The sequence below is a fragment of the Cervus canadensis genome, chromosome 10 (genome assembly GCF_019320065.1).
Source record: "Cervus canadensis isolate Bull #8, Minnesota chromosome 10, ASM1932006v1, whole genome shotgun sequence".
In the NCBI taxonomy this organism is placed as follows: Eukaryota; Metazoa; Chordata; class Mammalia; order Artiodactyla; family Cervidae; genus Cervus; species Cervus canadensis.
This window is the reverse complement of record NC_057395.1, coordinates 69,980,001-70,004,101: the sequence shown is the minus strand read 5'-3', so window position 1 is coordinate 70,004,101 and position 24,101 is coordinate 69,980,001. Positions and strand designations below refer to the sequence as shown.

The 24,101-nt window shown below is 45.3% G+C and overlaps 1 protein-coding gene across 12 annotated transcripts in view; it reads left to right on the top strand.

Moving 5' to 3' along the window:
- The window catches only part of PTPRT (protein tyrosine phosphatase receptor type T), a 1,113,287-nt gene that overhangs the window by 424,191 nt on the left and 664,995 nt on the right, over window positions 1-24,101 (top strand). For all 12 annotated transcript variants that reach the window (XM_043479842.1, XM_043479836.1, XM_043479841.1 and 9 more), the window contains exons 3-4: window positions 5,348-5,619; window positions 16,628-16,709. In XM_043479842.1, the coding sequence (XP_043335777.1) occupies window positions 5,348-5,619; window positions 16,628-16,709 (354 nt within the window). The remainder of the gene's footprint in view (window positions 1-5,347; window positions 5,620-16,627; window positions 16,710-24,101) is intronic.

Below are 24,101 nucleotides of genomic sequence, written 5' to 3'. Positions count from 1 at the left end.
AAATGATTCGACTCTACATTTTGCTTTTTATACCATGCTTCTGTTATAAGACATTCATGGTGACAGGTTCTAATACTGCAAGGGATCTTTTACACTTTTACAGTAGCACGCAGATTCCCTGGGGCACCTGCTGTTCAGACAGTGCATACCTGCTAGCTTCTGATTCGATCTGTTATCCTTCTTCTGTATCTGGTCCAGTAGCTTAGGAGTATGTTTGCAGTTATATTAATACAAATATCTGCAAAGGTGCATATGTTACTTTCCATGACAAAAGGGACTTTGCAGATGTCATTGAATTTAGGACACTGCAGTGGAGGGATGATCCTAACCATCTGGGTAGATCCTAATTGTTCAGGGTCCTTTTAAGAAGGAGACAGGAGAGTCAAATTTGGAAAAAGTTGTGCCTGTGGAACCAGAGGTTGGAGTGATGCCTTCTGAAGATGGAGGAAGCGTCCATGAGCCGAGGAATGCAGGCAACCACTGAAGGCAAGGAAACAGTTTATCTCCTGAAGCCTCCAAAAGGAAAGCAGCCCTATAACACCTTGATTTTAGACTTCTAAAAGAGTGAATGAAGCCACTGAGTTTGTGGTAATAGTTACAGTGGTGATTGGACACTAATCCAGGTCTAAATCTTATGTCCCCAAGTTTCCATCTGCTTGTCTGCCAAGCCTCTTTCTGCCTTCCTAAGGCTCTCCCAAGTTACTTGTGAGAATCCTTGGGGCTGGTTTTTTCTTTTTAATGAAACTTTTAGTATTTTATTCATTTTCATAGTTTTACAGTATTAGTAAAAATAATGGCCATTATAAATAAGTATAAAGTGGAAGTTGATGAAAAAATAACCCCAAGTCTTCCTTAAATCCCACCCTCCCACCAAAAAACTATCTAGTATATGGCAAATATCCTTTTCACACATTATATTTAGGCATATATTCATTTTGTAGTGGTGGATGGTTTAGTCGCTAAGTCGTGTCTGACTCTTGTGATCCCACGGACTGTAGCCTGCCAGGCTCCTCTGTCCATGGGGTTTTCCAGGCAAGATTACTGGAGTGGGGGCTGGTCTTGAGTGCATGAGTATAAGAACATACTTATACTCTGGACTCCTTATGGAAGCCCACTGCCTGCAGGGCATAGAAGGAGACCCTCGCCACAGTTGCTGTTCTGGATGCCCCTCCCAGCATCACCGTACCCCCCATCTGTGGGCAGACCAGATGCTGCTGACCTTCCAATCCACGTCCCCAGAGGGTCCTCTCTTACACTCTGTCACTTGGACTCCAAGGCAACCTCACTGGGACATTCCTGAGCAGGGCTCCATCCTACCCGTCCCTCTGGCCTGACCTTCCCCTTCTTTGCAGGTCGGCTGGGTGGGGAGGGATGGGCAGTCATCATTTTCTTCTGTTTGTTTCAGTTTTCTTATATATCTCTCTGATCCTTGCCCCCTGGTGTATACCTTTCTGTCTGGTCTACAGGCCTGAGGATGCATGTGAAATCCCACAAACTGACATTAGGGGTGAGGGTAGTGGTAGTGGGGAACATGGTTTGCTACCCTAACGCAACCCACTCTGGCCCCCCTGAGACATGAAGTATCTTAACGAAGGTTCAGGATGTTTCTTTCCTTCTCGAGGGTTTTTTTCTGCGAGCTCATGCTTTTCATTCTCAGCCTTTTCTGCTTCTTTTCACCCAAGGACGCTTCTCTCAATGATGTCCCTGTTTGGAGCATCTCGCAGCCTTGCTTCGTAACTATCATTGCTCATGTTATCTGCTTAACTAAAGGAACTTACAGGAAGTAGGGGCTCTGCAGGGAAGCCAAAATGATAATGATAATGCTAGTTGCAGAAGTAAACGTCAGATGTTCAATGGCTTGATGACCTAATAATAGTTTATTCCTTGCTTGAAGTCCACAAGGAGTGTTCCTAATAGTGATGGCCTTCCTCGTTGTCATGGTCATTCAGGGAACTCGGTTCCTTTAATTGTGCTCTTGCTGTCCCTTAGGCTCCTGGAATCCTGTCGTTTCAGTTGGTGGACAGGAAAAAAAAACAACGTGACAATGATTCTGGGGCCTGAGTGTGCATACAGATCACCTCATGATCTTGATCGAATGCAAATTCAGATTCAGTAGATGTGTGGTGGGGCCCGAGAATCTGCATTTCTTACCAGCTCTCAGGTGATGCTGAGACTCCTGGTCCAGGAATCATCCCGTGAAGGATGAGATTAAAGGAGGATGAAGCATTGGGAGCTGGCTGAGGGTAGAGGTTGTCCACCTTGAAGAATCAAACCAGGAAGTGGCAGACTTCATCCTTAGGACCTGTTGGCGGGAACCCAGTTGCATGGCCTCACCAAACTCTGAAAGGAGGCTGGGAAATATAGTCCAGCTCTGCCCAGCACAGAGAAGACAGGCTTGCTAGTCAACCGGCAGTTTCTACTACATGAAGGCTTGATGGAGGGCCACGCACTTTCACCAGTTCTGCCTTCAGGGAAATGGCAGCATCCTTTATTAACTGTCATGGAGGCCACACAATGGAGAGGATTCCTAGATTTGCTGGGGTGGATGGATGTTACCTGGCTCCACCCCATCAGTGGGCCTGCTTCATCACTAGAGCTAGGATGCAAAGAAGGGGGAACCTGAGCTGGTGGATGGGAAACTTTCCTGACTCTCTGTGCTGTGGGCAGTAAGAAGCCGGGTGTGTGAACTGCCTGGAGGACAGGAGCTTTAAATGTCTCTGGGGCATCCCAGGATTCTGATAGAGAGACCCAGTCACCGCTGTTTCTCAGGCTGCCTTCCCTATCTGCAGCTGCACCCCCCTCTGTGCCCAGGGGCTTGTGGGTCTTGTGAGTCAGCACTCTCCCATCCCAGGAAGACCTTTGGAACCCTGTGGGATGCAGGTCAGCAAACAGGTGAGGACACAGGTGCCGACTTGTCTCTGCCCCTCCTTCCCCACGGCAGTGGTCCTTCCTTGCTGCCGGGAGGTTGTGACGATTAGAGACAGCATCTGACAAGGGACAGCTAGCTCCCCATGTACCTGGGTTGCTGCCTAGCTGTAAACTAGGAAGTTTGATTTGCTTGGAAACATGTGGAAGATACTGCTTTTGCTCTACTTTCCAAGGCTCCTACTCAGGGGGTGGGTGAGTTTTCTGCTTGGATATTGAAAGTTATTGGATATTCAACATTGGCTATTGAAAGATACTGGATATTGAAAGTCTGGTAGCTGTTGGTTCAAGTTGCTGCCTTTATCACCTTGCTTCTTGTTGGCTTATTTCAGGAAGGAGCCTTAGGGATCTGGGTAGAGTCGGAAGGAAGGAGTTGTCGATGGTCCAACTACTTTGCGTGCTGGTTCAGAGGAGAAAGTGCAGGAGAGCCTAATTTGTCCTCAAGTCCGTGTTCCTTTCTCTAATCCAGCTTTGTAATAAAGTGGAGATTTTGAACTCTGTCTCCTGTGTCTATTTTAAAATTTATTATGAACCCAGAGGAGACAGGCTGTGAATGACCAGTACCCTTTAGAACCCCAAGATATGGATTGCCTAGCACTGAGTATCTGGCAACTGTTAGTCTTTTGGGGGTTAGAGTGAAAGAATGAGGCCACTGATAGCTATTGAAGTGGCTCATCTTGGTTGAGGATAAATAGTCTTAAGGCTTCATTCTGATTGAAGATTTTAGTGCCTAAAATAAGATTTCAAAGCAGCAGTGGTTTTCTTGGTGGGAATATTCATTGCAGAATCACTTGAGTTTATCTACTGTGTTTTATGATGCAGTTTATTCCATAGACTCACAAGATTCTTAAGTCACAGAGTTCGGCCCTCACAGTTGATGGTGAAATTTCCTTAGATGTCTGCTCAATTTGTCTAGACTCTGTTTAGCCACCTGTGGTGATGAGGGACTTATTTTGTCTCGGGGTAGTCCACCCCAATTTTGCATCCGTTCTACTTGTTAAAAGGGCCTTTGAACTGAAATGTGCCCCCCTGTGGCTTCTTTCATAGGGCTGCTCTCTCAGATGACCTTCGTCAGTGAACTGTTGCCACAATAATGCACCTAGCAAACCTAGAGGGAAGTTACAGTGCACATTTTGTGCTCACACTCCTGGGCCTGAGCCTCTGTCGTGGATTGGCCGACCCGGGCTGGGCTTGTTGGCTCTGTGGCTGCACTGCCAGCTGCTCGGGAGGCCTGGCTGGGTTCTTTACTCTCCGTTGGGCCTATTTCTCTTCCACACGTGTCTGTTCTTGATCTCAAACCGAAGGGGCAGCGGCTACCTGGGGCACGTTCTTATCCTGGAAGACAGCAGTAGCACAAGAGGGCAAGCCTGGCTAGGCAAGCACATTTCAAGCCTCATTCTCTTAGCATCCTGCTGACCAAAGCAAGTAGAGCCCAAAGCATGGGATAAGGACACACTCTCTGCCTCTGTTGGAAGGTGGGGCAAGTTAAAGGCAAAGAGTGGATCCAGGGAGGGGTGAAGAACTAGAAACAACCATTTAATCTGTCAAAGAACTCCAAGAGGCTCACTTCCTTCCTAGGAGATAGCCTTTTTCAGTGTTTGTGAAAATAATAGTCATGTTTTCTGCAGGTCGTAAAAATAGCATCAACTTTGAGGTTGAAGAGAATCTGGGTCTCACCCTTCCTTGTCTGAGTGGTCCAGGGTGAGTCACTCAGTCTTTAAATAAAATGAAAAGCCTTCTTCTCCGGGGGTCGTTCTGAAGATTAAGTTTAACAAAATATAAATAAGAAACTAAGCCTCACAGCGGTACTCCTTAAGTGCTCAGCAAGGATTACTCACTCTCCATTCCATCTTTCAGTCGATTCTCACCTATCTTCAAGGTCTTCTTTGCCTTCTTGAGTGTACTGTACTTTTATATGTCCTCCTCCCGTATATTTCTTGTATTAATGCAAGGCTCGAGGTGGAATATGTTAGAACAACACCCTGGTGTTGCAGAGCTTCTGCTTCCATTGAGACCACCCGAGCTTAAATGAGGTTATATTTCACCTCATTTCATCCACGGAGGTTACAGTTAACTAAATTCCTGAGTTTTTATTCCATGCTTCCTGTAGGAGCTACTGGTTTTAGTGAGTTTTGTTGTTGTTCTGTATGTATTTATAGACTGTTTACTTTGTAGAAATATTTTGTGTGTGTTACCTTCTCTTAATTCTTACAAAACCACCTTGGTGAGTAACACTTTTTATTCCCAGTTGCAGAAGAGGATACTTGAATTGAGAAAGGAAATGTGGGTTCCTGGGGGTCAACCAGACCCTTCTAGATGGACTGGATTTCTGGCTACTGTGTTTCCAGATGCGACTGATTTTCAGAAGGATTTTCTTTCTCTCTCCTTGTCTCTACCTCCCACCTGTTTTGTGGGTCTCCAGGATCCTTCATGATGGTGAACAGCTCTGGGAGGGCCTCTGGCCAGAAGGCCCACCTTCTCCTGCCGACCCTGAAGGAGAATGACACCCACTGCATTGATTTCCATTACTACTTCTCCAGCCGCGACCGATCCAGCCCTGGGGCCCTAAATGTCTATGTGAAGGTGAATGGTGGACCCCAGGGAAACCCCGTCTGGAACGTGTCTGGGGTGGTCACCGAGGGCTGGGTGAAGGCAGAGCTTGCCATCAGCACCTTCTGGCCACATTTCTACCAGGTATGGAGTTTTATCATAGTTTGATTTTTTTTTTTTTAAAGTAATTGCCTATATACACCACTTGCCCTCTTGTTTAGAGATTTGATCTAGAAAGAATTTTATGTACTCGTTCACCTCATGGTTACCAAGGTGCTTATGCTAATCAGTCCTGGAGGATGGAGGAGAGATCCAGTGTAGCCCCTGCCTCCCTGGAGATCGCGGTCTGCAGGAGGAGACTGATTGATACTGTTTATTTATATAAACACAGTATAGTGGGATATATGTGGATTCCACGGGATGCTGGAGGGATGCAGACACTGAAGCCTTCTAGCAAATAATTTCTTATAACAATCTTATGAGAGAGGTGCTATTATTATACCTATTTTACAGATGAAAAATTGAGGTTCAGAAAGGTAACAAGTCAAATATTGCCCCTGGGGAAGAGGGGTTGGGAGCAAGACAGTTAGGATGGCTCCTAAGAGGACAAGACAGCTAGGCTGAGTCTTGAAGATGAACAAATACTTATTGAAGAAGGAAGGGAAAGGCATTTGCATTGACAGGGGTGATGGATACCATGGATTGAAGGAGTAAGATATTTTGGCAGAGTTTGATAACTAGGTTGTTTATAGGTAGATTGAAAGGAAGATATACTGGGAGCTAAACCTGCAGGGATGGTTAGGTCATGGGGGGCTTTGAATGCCAGGCTAAGGAGAATAGATTTATTCTGTAGCCTAGAGCAACACTACTTGAACCATCTGTGGTGAAGACCAGTTTTTTCTCCTTAACTCACTGTGGACCAATACTCTTACAATCTGCAATAAAAGTGTCACAGCGAGGCCAAATTGCTGGAACACTTTCTGAACACTTCTTATCTCATTGTGGGCTGTTAATATACATGGTACATGATGCCACCAGCCCATGGGCACACTTAGAGGAACATAGCTCCATGTTGTCATGGCCCGGGGCTGTTGAAAGTTTTTAAATTACTTTATTAAGGTACAATTTATATATCATAGAATCCACTTATTTTAAGCATGCGAGCCAGTGATTTTTAGTAAACCTATTGAATTGCAGAATCATCACCATAAACCAGCTTTAGAATGTTTTCTTCACTCCATAAGCTCCTTTGTGCCTGTTTGCAGTTGATATCCACACACACAGATGGAAGGCTTTAAGTCAGAAAGTGACATAGTCAGATCTATTTTTGGAGAAATTTCTCTGGAATCTAAAGCAGAAGAGGGACTGAAGGGTGGCAAGCTGAGTGCCTGGGAGATTCGTAGGCATCCTTCAGTTCAAAACTCATGGTACAGTTCTTTCAGATGTACTGTGAAATCAGATGTGAACAATGTGTAAATGAATGGACATGGCTGTTCCATGTAAAACTCTATTGCACACAAAAAAGTGATGGACCAGATTTGGTCTCCAGGCCATAGTTTGCTGAATCCTGATGTAGGTGATAAAGCTGAGGTCCAGAGATAGACAGTGAACTCCAAGAGCACACAGCAAATCATTGGCAAAGCTGGGACTAAAACCCTGGTGCCCTGGTCCTGAAACTGCCCCTGTTTCACTAAGTATAGCTTGAAGTGTCTCTGTAAGTCTGTGGATCCCCTCAAGGAGGCCTTAGTGTTCCAATTTAGAAACCCCCTACCTAGGACCTGATGCAGATGGATACAGGATGGGGGCCACAGGTGCAAGGAAGGATAAAGAGCAAGAAAAGTGACCCAGGTGAGGGTTAGACTCACTGCTGACCTTGCTCTTTGATGGGGTACAGGGGGGAGGAAATGGATGTGTCCTGGGCATCTCTTATGTTTCAGCTCTGTGGTAAGCATATATTTGCTTCTCATTTATCTGATAGTAACTCCTGTGTTGGGTGGCACTATGTCCTGTGTTCCAGAGTAAGGGATGTTATTGGCCATTTGAGATCCCCATAATTCTGCCTAGGTCCTCTGGCTCCAAGCTCAGTTTCCTGCTTTTAGGGAAGAAAAAGCATGCCCAACCTGAGAATCGGTTGCTCACTAGCAGTGCAGTGTTGGGTCTGCCCCATTATCTTTCTGAGCACAGTTGTCTCATTTGTAAACTGGAGAGGTCCCTGGGTTAAATGAGGTAGTATGTAACATTGTATCGGGCTCTCAGTGAGTCCGACAGTGGAAGGGAGGAGGAAGTGAGGGAAGAGCAGACATAGGGGATGGAGGTGAGCGGTCCTCCTTAAAGAAACACCGGCTGTGGCTGAGCTCCGAGCTGTCCCTGTGATGAGCAGCCTCATCTGGCAGAAGGTTCTGATTTCCAGCCTGTTACACCACAGCGTCATTTCATTCCATCTCCTTTCCTCTGAGCTTTGTGGTGAGAAAGCCACTAATGTGCTGAGAGCAGCGGTTTAGAAAAGGCACGGGTCTCTCAGACACACACAGAGCTGTGAGTGGATAGCCCCGTGGCTGCACTCATAGGTGTACACACTCACCATCAGGTTCTCAGACTCACCACACACCCAGGGACACCACTTACACCTACATCCCGGGAGAGAAAAGGGGGCCATCAGGAGATTCAAAGACGTTTGCAAAATGAGCTTGAAAATTCATCAGACCCCCAGCTCTGGATCTGCATGTCTGATTCTGTGGACTAAATACCATTTTGGTTCTCAGCGGTGCTGGGCTTCAGACCCCAATGGCTTATGTATTCATTTATTAAAGTCATATTTCACAGTCCTAAAATTGACTTGTAGCTCTGTAACAAACAGGGACTTTTCATCTTTCTTATTAGTGGGCTCTCTGCTCCAGGCCTTCAGCAGGGCCTGAGATGAGAAGGGCTCCCCCTCTGCCATCCACCCCTCGCTGGCCTCCTCTCAGAGGAGCAGGGGCTTGTCTGGTGCAGCTGAAGCCGTGCTGCACTCCTTTCCAGGTGATGTTAATTCTATTTCAGTTTTTTAATGATTCTGAACTTTTCTGTCCCAATATTTTAAAAAATAAAAGAACTTTAATTAATTGTGCCGCCACTTCCTCGCTCTATTCTCCATCACCTGCCTCAGTGAAATTGCCTTTTGATTCAGCTGTGTAGACCCCTGAAATTTAAGACTCACTCAACTTGAATTTAATTGGAACGTGAAGCCCAGTCCCTTTCTCAGACGTTCCTCTGGCCTCTGGTATTCTGTGCAATTGGTCCCTTCATGCACAGTTCCGGAGGCATTATGGGGTGGTGAGCGAGTCTCTACCTTCTTTAAACTCCACCACATCTCCTCTTTCATTCACCCTTCTCCCCTCCCTGCTAGACAGCAAACTCTCCTCCTTCTCTTTTACGCAGGCCTCCTTGGGCTGGTCTGGAAAAGAGTGTCTTGATTTCACCCCAAGCAATCTCCCCATCGTGAAAATATATGTAGTCCCTTCCAAAGAGAAGTTCTGGTTAGCCAAGATTTTTCTGTCTCTTATCTTTTGAGAAGGTGTTTGCAGCCCCTTGAAATGTTTTGCTCCACAAATTCTCTGCTTGAGACCTTCGACAGTGACCAGAAAATGTCAAATCCCTTAAATCATTTCCTGACGTATTCACACCCTCCCCGAAATGGGCACATACCCTGCTTTTTGGAGGGTTTTGGGGGGGGGGGTGACTCATCTCTGAGCCTCTCTTGGGACTTGACTTCCTGGCTTGGCCCAGCAGTTCCTGCACTGGGAGGGGTTTGTCCCTTTCCAGGAAAGCTCCGTTTTCCCCAATACCAGGAGATCTCTGAGGGTCTGGGGCTTGGGGGTGCGTAGTTGATAGTCGGGGCACATGGACGCCTTGGGGTTGAAGACTTTCCTGCAGGGAAGATGTGGTCCAGTTCCTGTGCCCCAGCGTCCCTGTCTTCATACACTGACATGGAGCATCGCGGATGGTCTTCTGTCTCCCTCCACCCACCCCTCTCGTCCCCTGTACATGGATGGCACTAGAGGAGCCTTTTTTCTCACAATTCTTCACTCACTCCTCTGTCTCTTCTCCCATTGCTGACTCTCATTCCTCAAGGGCCTTGGTTGGGGTTTTCTTACGCGAGTGCTTGGCTTGAAGACAACGGTTCTGCCTCACTTCAGAACACCTGAGCAGGTCTTTCTGTCACCGAGGGTCTTGACCTCACCCTGCCCCTTTGTGGTGTCTGCCCCCAGGAACTGGAGCTGGTAAGATGCTGGGTGGCATCTTCCTGACCAGGACTCCTGCACCAGAAGCACGTTGACGGGGTGACCCTTTCCACCTGAGGCTGCAGCTGTCTTCCCAGGCACCTTCTGACCCAAAGAGAGGACTCCAGTCGTCCACATTCCCCAGAGCTTGGTCAGTCGGGAACCTCGCCCTGGGGCCCGAGCTGCAGCCGTGACAGCTGCTTTTCCTGAACCACACAAGACCAAATTCTGTTCTGCTGTTCTGTTTGTTTACGAGGGCTTCCTCCTTTTTTTATCAGCAGTGAGAATTCAGAGGGGCACTCACATTTCTCCTGATGTTTGAATGTCCCTGGTCTTGCTGCTATGCTTATAATCTCTTGCTGCAGCCAAACCTGATTTCTCTGACTTTGTTCCATGGCCCCTTGTCCCATGGCTTCTTACAAAACTCCTTGTGATCAGAAGCTTGAGCCATGAATCCCAGCAATAATTTGCATTGCCAGGATCTCATTCAGAACTATAAAGCATGCAAGGATGGATGAGCGGGTGTTTGGGGCCTTGGGGCTATACTGGCCCTGCCAACTTCTTCTCCATTCCCATTGCTTCTCTGTGACTCAGATTTGCAATCCCATAATCTACTGTTGGCACATTCTAGTCACCACTTGAGATCTCCCTCTCCAGTGCCTGGCATTATGCTCCCCAGGGTTGGCCCTTGTTTCTGGAAGCAGGCTGCTTACCCAGGCTCATGTGTGTGGGCCTGAGAGTCAGCCCATTTATGAGAGTTCAGTGTTTGGAGGACAAGCTCAGCAGGTGAGGCCAGGTGGGCCCTTGAGGGTCCAAGCCCATCCATCGTGGGCCTGTTGTCCCTTTCTTTCCTTTCTGGGGAAGATGGTGGACTTCCTGGCACTCTTGCTGATACTCCCAGCCTTGTGACCCTCTGCTGTCAGGCTGTTGAGGGCTCTATCTCATGGCAGTTTGCATGACTTTTTTTTTTTTTGCTCTTGGAGGTTGTGTGAGCATTCTGCTCTGAGCACACTGGCAGTGATGGGGAGAATATTCCCTATCTGTTCTGGGAGGTACTTTCATTCTCAGCTTCATCCAGGACCTGCCTTGTGTTGTAAACATATCACAGACCCTACTTCTAATATCTTGTGGTCCTGGAGCCTTCATCAAGGATTCTGTGGGTTATCACTGTCCCCTTCCCCATGCTTCTGCACTCTGTCCCCTTCCCAGCTCCCATAGCACCTGCAACCACCCGTGCCTCTTAATTTCCATGTACCTCCCCACATGGACCCAAGGCCCAGCCACCACCAGTTTCCACCTCTCATAGCTCACATCAGAGTCTGGTGAGTGTGGGAACCTTAGTGGAAACTTGCGGTGAGGGCACAAGGGGTTGTCACATTGGGAAGTCCCTTTCTTTCTTCTTCTCCACCATGCCCTTGAATTTTCCTTCTCATCTCCCATCCTTCTGTCCAGAGTAAGGGCAGTAATAACAGTACCATTCAACAGCATCTTACAGTATGTATTGTAAGCATTTTACAATTATTCATTTATTTCATAAAAAAAAAAGCAGTACCTTCTTCCCCTTATTTCTTACAGAATATTACTCTCTCCTATTTGAGAAACCCAAGTCTCACCTACCATGGTGTGTTACAGAAAAAACATTCCCAAGAGGAATTCTGATGAATAAAAGATTCTGTATCTCATTATAGAATTCTTATTTCTGCTACAGGAAGGACACTGAGCAATGAACAGATGTATGTTTCACTATCACACATCCATTCTCTCACGACCAGCCTTGGGTTCGCTCATGGAATATTTGTTAATAATTATGATATAGGTTGCATACTGAGTGATGGCGTGAGAAATAGTATTAGAGGAGTATTAATAGAGTTGAACTTTGAGTAACTGGGAAAAAAGTCAGAACTCTGCTTAACCAAGTGTTTTGGTTAAACATGAGAGTTGGACTGCTTTCCAATAAAGTCCAGTAATGGACTTGGCTGTGAACCAGGAGACCAGGGTCTCAGCCCTCCTACCTGCCTCTGGCTTCTTTTCTGAGCTTTGGTAATTTAGCCAGCCCCACCGCATAGGGTTGTTGAGAGGCTAGACTGAGACCACCTGCTAATAAAGGGTTAATGTGGTTGACCTTTGTTACTATGGTTTTATTTCTCTATTTCAGTTATTATTCAATCTCAGTTGATGAGGTCCCCCTCTGTTCAGTACTGGTAACAAAACCAGCAACCTGACCCCATTTGACTTCTGTCCCCTCTAGAATCTGTTCCATCAACTCCTTATTCCCTTGTATCTCATGCTACTTCCCTGACTCATTCCCCTCTACCTAAAACCATGTTCCAATCTCTACTCTCCTAAGAAATCCTCTATTGGGCTTTCTGCACTTGGCCTTAGGCCCTGGTCCTCTTCTTTGAACTGTCTACTCTGTCTTCCAAGATGACCTTATCTAGTTGTATAGCTTTAAATGACATTTAGATGCCAATACTACCACATTTGTAACTCTGGTTCTAGATCACCCAAGAGCTTCGGAATGTAATATCAGCTTCCTCAGGATGTCCACTAAGATGTTTAGTTGGCATCTTGAAAAAAATAGTTGTGATATATCTCGGCCTGTGTGCCCAGACACACACACATTCATTTTCTTCGTGTTAATAAATGACACCACAATCAGCCTAGAAGCTCAAGACTTAAATTGAAGAATCATCTTTGTATTTTCTCTTTTCTTCGCTCTTCCCCTCTTAATCTAGCAGTAATTATTTTCTTCTCTACCTTGAAAATATCTCATATCATCAGCATCTTTATTCCTCATGGCCAACATCATTGTCCAAGCCGTACTCATCTTTTGATTGGACCACTACTATAGCCAACTGTTCAATTTCATTCTTGCTCAAGCTCCCCCTCCAGCCCTAGTCAATTTCCATAGAAGAGCCAGAATGAACTTTTTTGAATGTAAATTAAATTATGTCACTTTCCAGCTTCAAATGCCTCAGTAATACCAGAAAATTCAAACTCCCATAAGTCTCATAGCACTCCATGTCATCTGACCTGCAGCTAGCACTCCAGCCTTGCCTTGTGCTTCTTTAGCTTACTTGCTATATCCCAGCCACACCAGGGTCTCATTCTTATATTCCCAGATCATCCTCAAATTCTTTCCTGCCTCAGGGCCTTTGCACATCCACCACCTCTTTCTTAAATTGCCAGTTTCATCCTTCTGGTCTCCTCTTAATTATCACCTTTTTATTTTTTATTTTTAATTATCACCTTTTTAGAGTGAAGTAGACCCTCTCCCACTTAGTTATACTTAATCACAAAATGGATTTAATTTCCTTATTTATCTGTATAATTTCCATTTCCATTTGTGAAATGTAAAGTTTATCAGAGCTAGAACCCTAAGCTTCTTGTTCACTTTTTAGCCCCTCCCCGTGAGTGCCTCAATCCTTGGTACAGAGGAGAGTCTGTAAATATGAATGAATGAGATACTGTTCCTGCTCCCAATAGGTTTAGAGCTTACAGGATGAAATAATTCGTGAACAGACATTTACACTCTGCTGTGATAGGTGTTGTAGTGGAGTTAGTTAATGTACATGACACAGGGGTAGTATAATATGCAGAGAGATATGAAAATGTAATACACCTTAAAGCACTTAATTTTTATTGTAAATAAAAAGAAGCTCATTTTTATTGTAGAGAATTTGGAAAATCTAGGAAAGGGTTAAGACGAAGACATTCATCTGCCATAATCTCCCTAGTGTCATTAAAAACATTACATTCATAAATCATTACCAATCCTACTTCATCTTTTGTGAATAACCTGCTGAACTCGCTGATTTTTCTTTTAGAGAGTTTATTTGTTTTGATGATTCTCAAGGATTCTTTACACAGAATATGATATTTACCTTTTAGCTGGCATGTATATTACAGATATTGTTCTTAACTTGCCATTTGACTTTTAATTTTATTTCATTCAGACTTTTGTTAACAAAACATACTTTGACAGCATAGTTATTATGTATTTAAGAAATATACAATATATAATATTTCAACTTTAAGAAATTGATTTTTAAGCTTTTGTCATTAGTTTATGGCTTCAGGGAATTTGGTTAGAAAATATATAGAATCATGCCTGTATAGTTTCCTCTTAGAAGAATGTACTGAAGTTAGATGTTAGCCTATTTTATGATCTTTTGTGGTTTTTATATTTCTTTTTCATTTAAATTCTACTGTGATGCTTTAGCATTATTTTTACAATAATAATTTTCTGTTTATTTGTACTTTCATATTTTCCTATGTCTTTGTTTGACTTGTTATTTTTAAGGTTACTGAGTCATTCTATATTAGGTGTTTATCTTATGACATGTGATTAGACTTTGTTCATTTAGACAGTCTGAGAGCTTTTCTTTGTTTTAACCTATTTATTAACACAATAGAATTGTTTTACTTTTATCACTTTTACTACACAATTTGAATATTTTCACGCTATTTCTTTTAAATGCGTTTTCTGTGTTCGTTATATTTTCTTTTTATTTTTTCCTACGGAAATTAGTATATTAACTCCCTTAACATGAATAATTACCTAATAAGGTAGACACTATAATTACAGATGAGGAGACTGAGGTGCAGAGCAGCAAGGTAACTCGATCAAGGTGTACACACACACGGTGGTACATCCAGGACTAAAACTCAGGCATTCTAACCCAGAGGCCAAGCCCCACACTATTTTCCTTCTTAAAGTAAGATATAGATTGCAATATATCTATTGGACTTAGGTGGTAAGAGCACCTCGAAGAGATTGTTGGAGTCTTCCCTGAGATCAGGGTTGGGGTGGTGTCGAGGACACAGTCCAGGTGACAGGGGTTGAAGTTTTGCCCTGAGAAGTTGGGAAGTGTAGAGGGAGTGTAATTAAAGCTACTGAAAAAATTTAAATGTGACTGAAACACGACTGGACTGTAAATACGACTGCTGCCAGAGGGTAGCTTTTAAAGAGGAAGAGAAATCCAAGCATCTATGTTTGTCAGAGAAGGCAAAGGCACCCCACTCCAGTACTCTTGCCTGGAAAATCCCATGGACGGAGGAGCCTGGTAGGCTGCAGTCCATCGGGTCGCAAAGAGCCAGACATGACTGAGCGACTTCACATTCACTTTTCACTTTTATGCATTGGAGAAGGAAATGGCAACCCACTCCAGTGTTCTTGCCTGGAGAATCCCAGGGATGGGGTCTCACAGAGTCGGACATGACTGAAGTGACTTAGCAGTAGCAGTAGCGTGTTTGTCAGAGTCAGAAATAAAAGGGAGGGTTTGGAGATACAGGATGAAGAGGGAGCACCAAGGAGCTGGAAAATACAGCAGAGGTAGAGTCAGGGGCACTGGGGTGTGCCTTGCAGAGAGTGGACAGTGGGTGATATGCAGTCATCTGACCCATGAAGGTTAGGTTGATGGGTAAGAAGTTAGAAGTCAGCTCCTCTGCAGTCCTCTTGTTTCTTAAAGATGTGATGTGGTTATCTGTAGGGATCGGGCAGGTGACGTTGAAAGGGAGACATTTGTGTGGGGATAGAGAGGTGGAGAAAGCAGTTTTGCGATAGACTTGCCAACAACAAAATGAGGAATTGGGGCTTTAGGTGCAATGGATGTGGGTGATTAGTTGACAGAGTGAGGGGACCGTGTGCTTGTTGAGATTATAACAGGCAGCATACAGTCTCTAGAAAAGCTGAGACCCAGGGTACCATATGTGTCAAAGAAGCAGATTTAAGGGGAGTGAGTTGGGAGAGGAGTGTGGGTGTGCAAAGTTCAAAACTCCAGTGTGTGGGGTGAAGAACGAGTGTGAGCACATGGAGGACGAGTGTGGGCACACGGAGGGTGAGCGTGGGCACGTGGAAGTGAGTATGGGCATGCGGAGCTGAGTGTGGGCACGTGGAAGGCAAGTGTGGGCACACAGAGGGTGAGCATGGGCACGTGGAGGTGAGTGTGGGCATGTGGAGCTGAGTGTGGGCACGTGGAGGTGAGTGTGGGCACGCAGAGGGTGAGCATGGGCACGTGCAGGTGAGTGTGGGCATGCGGAGCTGAGTGTGGGCATGTGAAGGCAAGTGTGGGCATGTGGAGGGTAAGTGTGGGGACGTGGAGGGTGAGTGTGGGGACATGGAGGTGAGTGTGGGGACGTGGAGGTGAGTGTGGGCACGTGGAGGTGAGTGTGGGCACGCGGAGGACGCATGTGAGCATGTGGCTGAAGCTGATTGGAAGATGAGGCCATTGGACTTAGGGACATCAAGGGCATTGGTCATGCTGTCCACACAAATGGTCACATCTCCTTTGTGAAGATGGGTATTGGGTGACAAGCTGGTTACTAAAGTAAGCAGTTCGGGTGGGAGTCAGAATAGAGGATCAAAGAACTTGTTGCCCTGGGATTCCTGGATAGGAATAGTGGTGTGGAGGGCTTATTTTTAAGAGATGTTATTAGGTCATTCAGATGGACTATATTCCTTGAGGATGTGGAATCAAATCAAGGTAAACCATTCTTGGCTTATGGTGGCTTCTTCCTCACCCTGCACAAGAAAGTGGAGCTGGTAGGAAGTAATTCTTCTCTGTACTTCACTTGAAACAACAATGAAAAAGGTGCCTATTGAAGTTTCAAGGCCAAGTTTGGGTTGTTTCCCTTGCATCCGAGGGTTATTTCTGAAAGTCATTAGAAATGTTCCATGTGGCTGGTTCTTCTTTTGCTGGTCACCAGAAGGTGACCTTTTTACCTTATTTTGAAAATCCGTGTCAATTGCCAAGGTAATATCCTAGCCTAATTCAAGACCTCTTAGGATAGTTCTAGTGGGAAGCTGAAACATAAATTGTTTGGAGGTTGGCAGCTGTGATGAACGCCTACCACCCCTTCTGCAAAATTGACTCCTGCCTTGTGTGTTGCAGGTGATATTTGAATCCGTCTCTCTGAAGGGCCATCCTGGCTACATCGCTGTGGACGAGGTCCGGGTCCTTGCCCATCCGTGCAGTAAGTCTCTTCCCTGCTCTAAGCACAGCCTTGTTTCAGTGTGGCTTGGCGGCTGCAATCCCCGCTATTCATTCAGCTCACAAACATCCCTCACTCTCTCTCTTTTTTAATCCTTCAAAAAATGCTTACATACTCAATGCAATCAGTCCTGAATAAATCCATAATTTCGCTGGCCTGTTCAACAGGCAAGCACCTCCAGGAATTTGCAGAGAGTGGCAAAACATCTTCGTTTGAATCTCTCTTCATTATTAAAGGAGTCTAAAGTCCTGATTGTTTATTAGTGGGATTCAGACCACTGAAGTGGAAGAATTAGAGGGCTTTGGATAGAATCTTGTGCAATTGTCTTAAAAAAAGAACCAACACCAGAAACACTGAGCAAATTAGCACACTGTTCACTCACAGGGAAAAGTACCACTAAGCTATTAATTCTTTAAAAGTAATTTTAAATACCCTCATCAACTCTGTGTAGGCGTACGGAGAGATTTCACACAGTGGTTAGTACTTATGGTACAGGGTTGAGAGTTCTCAAAGGCATTCCACTCCATGCCCAGACCATTTCCACTGAAAGTTCTCTCTCTCTACTGTATTTAGGCTAAGATATTTAAATGTATTTAAGCAAGGAGCTGTGGGTCCTGGGTTCACTATATACATCTCAGAGGGGACCAATCCTGGGTACAGGTAGTTGAAAGGGCATCATATCTTGTGACATTTGATGGAGATATTATAATCAAAGGGGTATGCATGTGGATTAAGGCAGCCCTATATGAGGGCTGGCTAGGTTGCCAGCCCCATTAGCTAGTGTCTGCAGATTGGAGATTCTCATTAGTTACTTGGCAGGTATCAAGTAACTAATTCCTAGGAGGGTCCTTTCTCTGCTTCTTACTTAAAGCCGCAAGTCATGCTGTGGGCTCTGGTGCAGTTTGCTATTCCCTCAAGAGATGTCATATGTCCTGTCTTTTTATGCCTTTTGTTCCTTCCATATTGGGCCTATTCTCATTTCTTCCCCGTCCATGTTGCTTTTTATTTTAAATACATATTTTGGCTGTGCTGAGTCTTAGTGTGGCATGTGAACTCTTCATCGTGGCACGTGGGGTCTAGGTCCCTGACCAGGGCTTCAGCCCAGGCCCCCTGCATTGAGAGTGTGGAGTCTTTGCAACTTGGACCACCCCCCCACCCCCCACTGCCAGGAAGTCCCCATGTTGCTTTCATTGGACTGATTCTTTCCACCTCTACTGCAGTGAATTTGTCAGAGCCTCAGGCATCACTTCCTTCCCCAGCACTCTAGTGATACCATTTGACCTGTTGTCCTAGAGCACCATCTCTGGAGGAATTTGAGCTGAGTTCCAAGGGGTTTTAGCAAGACAACATTTAGGGTAACTGTGTTTGGGGTCTGTGCAAGAGACACCTCCTTCCTAGAAGTCAGCCAGCATCTCAGTAATGCTGACATCCTATCAGATGATTCTCCATTACTTTGGCCTAAGGTATCTACCTTTGTGTAGTGGATATACTTATGCGTCCTTCTTTCAAGGGTGAAGTCTCCCCCTCCCTTGATATTGGACATCAGTGCCTGCTGCCCGTTGGAAAATGATTGTTGACCTCAGACCACGTCAGGAGACGTCTGGTCTACCTGTGGTCCACCTAGCCTCACACACTCATCCCTGCACAGCCCCCAGTTTTGAGTGAGTCTCTCTGAGACAGACCTTGTGCTTTCCCCAAGCCCTGCATGCATCCCATCCTTGGAGCTGCATCCAGCTGCTGCCTGCTGCTTGGCCTGTGCAGGACGCTTGCACTAGGTCTTTCTAGTAGGTGACCTTGGGCTCTTCCCCAAAGGATATGGCTTGGTTTTCTTTCCTGGGATCCCAGAACTCTGTCCTCTACGGTACCTTTGCCTTCACCATGACACCCAACCTGACATTCTCTTCTCTCAGTCTTGGCTCTGCCTGAACTCTTCACACCATCTATGGTTTACTGTTGCAGCCACATGCTTCCTCCTCTCAGAGAAATCTCCACGGGCGAGAGCTCTCTGAAGTGTCTACCCTCAGAGTCTCATGGCTCCTCTTGGAATCCTCCCATCGGGGCTGCTTCTGAGTTTAGGATTTTTATGACAGCCTCATACTCCTGCTGAGGAGAGAGTAGATGACTTGGTTATGGAATTGCTGAGAACCAGTTACCCAGCAAATGGGCCATGCAACATAACTCAGGAAGACATGCCCCTGACTGTGTTCTTGCATAATGTGCTTCGTCTGAGTTCAGCCTAGATGCCTAGGAGGCTTAAGCTTAAACTTCCTAGAAATCAAAATATGAAGACTCTGTGAAAGGGGCTGGAATTGGAAAATCCCATTTAACTCTACATACAAATATTGGTGGTGCACATAGTTCTCTCAGATCTATCGTGAGTCATGTTGAGTTGACCAGGGCGTAGCCAAAGCCCATTCTGCATGCTCCGTTCATATCCAGTTTGGGTTTTTTTCATTCTTTCTTTCAGTAGTCAATTATTGATCATTAGCTATGTGTCAGGAACTTCTGCTGGACACAGGGGATACTCAAGTGACCAAGATAGATAGGCCTTTGTCCCCAAGGTGTATACTTAGCAGATGGACAGGGGGAGTTCAGACAGTTGAGTTGCTCAGTTGTGTCTGATTCTTTGTGACCCCATGGACTGCAGCATGCCAGGCTTCCCTGTCCATCGCCAGCTCCCAGAGTTTGCTCAGACTCATGCCCATCAAGTTGGTGATGCCATCCAACTATCTCATCCTCTGTTGTCCCCTTCTCCTCCTGCCTTCAGTCTTTCCCAGCATCAGGGTCTTTTCTAATGAATCAGTTCTTCTCATCAGGTGGCCAAAGTATTGGTGCTTTGGCTTCAGCATCAGTCCTTCCAACGAAGACAATGAATATTCAGGACTGATTTCCTTTAGGATTGACTAGTTTGATCTCCTTGCAGTCCAAGGGACTCTCAAGAGTCTTCTCCAACACCACAGTTCAAAACATCAGTTCTTTGGCACTCAGCCTTCTTTATGGTCTAACTCTCACATCTATACATGACTACTGGAAAAACCATAGCTTTGACTAGATGGACCTTTGTCAGCAAAGTAATGTTCTCTGCTTTTTAATGTGCTGTCTAGGTTGGTCATAACTTTTCTTCCAAGGAGCAAGTGTCTTTTAATTTCATGGCTGCAATCATCATCTGCAGTGATTTTGGAGCCCAAGAAAATAAACTCTGTCACTGTTTCCATTGTTTCCCCATCTATTTGCCGTGAAGTGATGGGACCAGATGCCATGATTTTAGTTTTCTGAATGTTGAGTTTTAAGTCAACTTTTTCACTCTCCTCTTTCACTTTCATCAAGAGGCTCTTTAGTTCTTCTTCGCTTTCTGCCATAAGGGTGGTGTCATCTACATATCTGAGGTTATTTATATTTCTCCCGGTAATCTTGATTCCAGCTTGTGCTTCATCCAGCCCTGCATTTCACATGGTGTATTCTGCATATAAGTTAAATAAGCAGGGTGACAGTATACAGCCTTGATGTACTCCTTTCCCAATTTGGAACCAGTCTGTTGTTACATGTCTGGTTTTAACTGTTGCTTCTTGACCTGCATACAGATTTCTCAGGAGGCAGGTCAGGTGGTCTGGTATTCCCATTTCTTTCAGAATTTTCCACAGTTTGTTGTGATCCACACAGTCAAAGGCTTTAGCATAGTCAATGAAGAAGAAATAGATGTTTTTCTGAAATTCTCTTGCTTTTTCTATGATCCAGCAGATGTTGGCAGTTTGATCTCTGGTTCCTCTGCCTTTTCTAAATTCAGCTTGAACATCTGGAAGTTCTTGAGTCTCATACTGTTGAAGCCTAGCTTGGAGAATTTTGAGCACTACTTTGTTGGCATGTGAAATGAGTGAAGTTGTGCAATAATTTGAACATTCTTTGGCATTGCCTTTGGGATTGGAATGAAAACTGACCTTTTCCAGTCCTGTGGCCACTGCAGAGTTTTCCAAATTTGCTGGCATATTGAGTGCAGCACTTTCACAGCATCATCTTTTAGGATTTGAAATAGCTCAACTGGAATTCCATCACCTCCACTAGCTTTGTTAATAGTGATGCTTCTGAGGCCCACTTCAGTTTGTACTCCAGAAGGAGAAAAGACACTAAATAAGTAACTAATATTAAATAAATCACTAATGTAATTTTAGATCATGATAAGTATTAGGAATCTAATAAATGTGAGGGACTGGGATGTGGAGGGGCTCCTTAGGTAGAGTGGTCGGGGTGATGTCTTTGAAGATGTGGTCTGAGCTGAGATCCGGGTCATAGAAGGAGTTCACTGTATGAAGGTTTGGGGAGAGGGCATCTAGGCAGAGGAAAGGGGAACTGCTGAGTCCGTGAAGGGGAATCACCTTGATACTGCCAGAGTATCCTGGCGTGGGGAGCATGGAGGAAGGTGTTTCTCACTGAAAGGGAAACAGGGCCCTGAGCATGATTGTTGAGTGGTTACATTTGAACCTGAGTGCAGGGAAGCACTACCGGAAGGGTTTATGTTGCAGATGGATAAGATCTCATTTAATTGTTAAGAGATCACTTTGGCCATTCTGTGAAGGATGGGTTGAAGGAGGAAAAGAAAAGGAATAAAAAAATCAGGAGACCAGTCAGGAGGACAGTTCTGGAGTTATGCAAGAGATGGTGTGTCCTGGACCAGGGTGGTGGCAAGACATCCGTTCACCATCCAGCATGTTTACTGAGCATGTTCTCCATGCCAAGCGCTAGTCTGGGTTCATGGGAGTGAGCAGGATAGATTCATTCTTTGCCCTCATGGGCAACTCCCACTGATGTGAAGGAGACTGCAAAGAAAAACCAGTAATCAGGTAATTATCGATCTGTAACAGATGGTGAGTGAGTCCACCAAGGCTGCCATCACAAAACATAGAAACTGGGTGGCTTCAGAAGAATTTCATTTTCTCATAGTTCTGGAGGCCCCCAAGTCCAAGATCCAGACGGCGTGTGTGTCCTCACGTGGTCTTTCCCCTGTGCACACTTGCCTCTGTGTGTCTTTGTGTGTCCACATTTTCTTTTATAAGGACAGTGGTCAGATTGGGCCAGAGCTTGCCCTAACAGCCTCATTTGAACATAGTCACCCTTTTAAGTCTCTGTTACCAAATACAGTCAGTCTGAGCTATTGAGCATTAGGGCTAAAAAGATGGGAATTTTGGGGGGCACAATTCAGCTCATGACAGATGGTAGGCGGTGCCATAAAGAAATTTAGAGAGGGAGAGAGGTGGTGGACAGATGAGAGATGAATTTAGGAGATAGAATTCACTAGTCCTATGGAATTAGAGGAGGAGCCAGAGGCATCAAAAATGGTGCACTCTTAGATTTATATAATCAGCTGGGTGTTTGATTCTGGGGACGAAGTGCTGCCTTTCAAGGCACCTACTGTACATGGGTCCTGGAGTCTGCTCATGAGCTCGAGTCCTGCAACTTGCTGGTAGACTCTGAACTGCTGACCTTTGGACTGACAATGTTTTCCCCACAATCTCAGCCTTAATGCATTTGTGACTTCACTCGCCATTGTTAAAAATTTAGCTATGTTAAAAAAAAAAAAAATACATCCTCTTTAGATCCTCGGGCTTCGTAATTCTCCACTCCAGTTCTCTAAAACATTTTTTAAAAAATTAACATACAGTCAGAGTTTTATCAATAAGCAATTCCACTAAATATTCCAAAAATTCCAGGAGGCTTAATGCATGATTTGCAATTGTACTCTCCCTCGATTTGAGCTGAAGCAATGACTCTAAACAGTTGCCTCGCAGCTTCCGAAACAGTGAGCGGAAGTTAGGTGTGATACTGAACAGAAATTATTTTCTCTCACAAACTCAGACCTCTCCTCTATATTTTATAGCCCATTTAACATTTTTGAGTTATTCTGCAAGTATTTTAGCCATAGTTACCCTCTGCTGCTATTTCTGCGTGTCACCATTAGCAGGGCCACTGCAGTTATAACCATGGACGATAAATGTCAGCACAATTTTCCACTCGGTTTCTAAGTTTCTAGCTCCTACATTGACTTTTAGAGTTTTTTCAACCTTTTTTCCCCATCACAACCTTGCGGGGCCATGTCACTGAGCCCACAGTCTGCAGCACGTTTTTAATGTGTGTGGTGCACTTTCTCCTCAATTGTGTGGCTTCCTCCTGAGCACTGTCAGGTTTAAAGAGCGAGATAAAGGGCACAATAATATGTCTTCAGATGCTGCACTGACATCTGCAGGAACTTAAATGTCACCAACATCAAGGCGCTTTGCCCCAAATGCACAGCCAGTTTTCTGTTAATCCCATTCCACAGGGTCCCGTTTTGGAGGAGCTGGGTCTCAGTGGGGAGTGAGTGTGGGATGTTTAAACTCCCTATGCTGGTGGCTGGTCTGGGCCCCGAGGTTGTCTGTGTTTGTTGGAAGGTTGATGAGTTAAAGCAGGTGGCCTCATATCTTTCTTGGAGCTGTAGATGCTGGAGGAAAGTCACCACTGGGAGAGGACAGGGCTCGGGGGGGACTGGAGTTGGGGGCTGGGCTGGGAGGAGGATGTGGAGGCCAGGAACTTCGAGAAGTGGACCACTCTGGTCTCCAGCATAAGGAACATACCCCAGATAGAGAGAGAGATTTGTCATGAGCTGGAGATGAAGCCAGGACTCCAAGAGTGATGGCGTGTGGAGAGGGTGCTAAGCAGGAGGAATGTGGTCTGGAAAGGTTTCTGTGTTGAGAACCACAATCTAGAGCTGGCGTGCAAGTGATGCTTCAGTGTGACACCTGCAGGGGTGGGGGCATCTCTGGACCTAGGGGTTCAGCCCGGGCAAGACTGGCCAGTGGAAATTGTTCCCTGTGAAGCTGTGTCTCAGAGACCACCAACTAGAAGAGTGTGCCTATAGTCATGTTTTGTTAAGCTTGCATGGTGTTTTAATAAATTCAGTCAAGATTTTAGGGACTTCTGTGGTGGTCCAGTGGTTGGGACGCCATGTTTCCAATGAAGAAGGCTTAGATGAAATCCTTGGTTGGGAAACTGAGATCCCACATTCCTCAGGGTGTGGCCAAGATAAATTAATTAAATGATACTAGCAACTATTTTTTTTTAAATACTTTAGAATGAGCGCTTTCACCTAAAGTCTGGATTTCTTATTTGCTGTAAGAAGTCGGATGATTGGCTGTCTCAAGCATAGCATTGTTTTGTGGCCATCATCTGCTGGATTTAGGGAACTGCTAGCTGCCCCTTCCCACAGGTCACGGGTCCTCATCAGTCCTTATTGTGTCCTCAGAGCTAAGGCTGGTGTCGGATTCCAGTTATTAGTGGGCTTGCACTGCTGCTTTTCTGATGCAGAGAACTCTTTATTTCCGCCCCCACCCCGCCCCAGTCTCTATG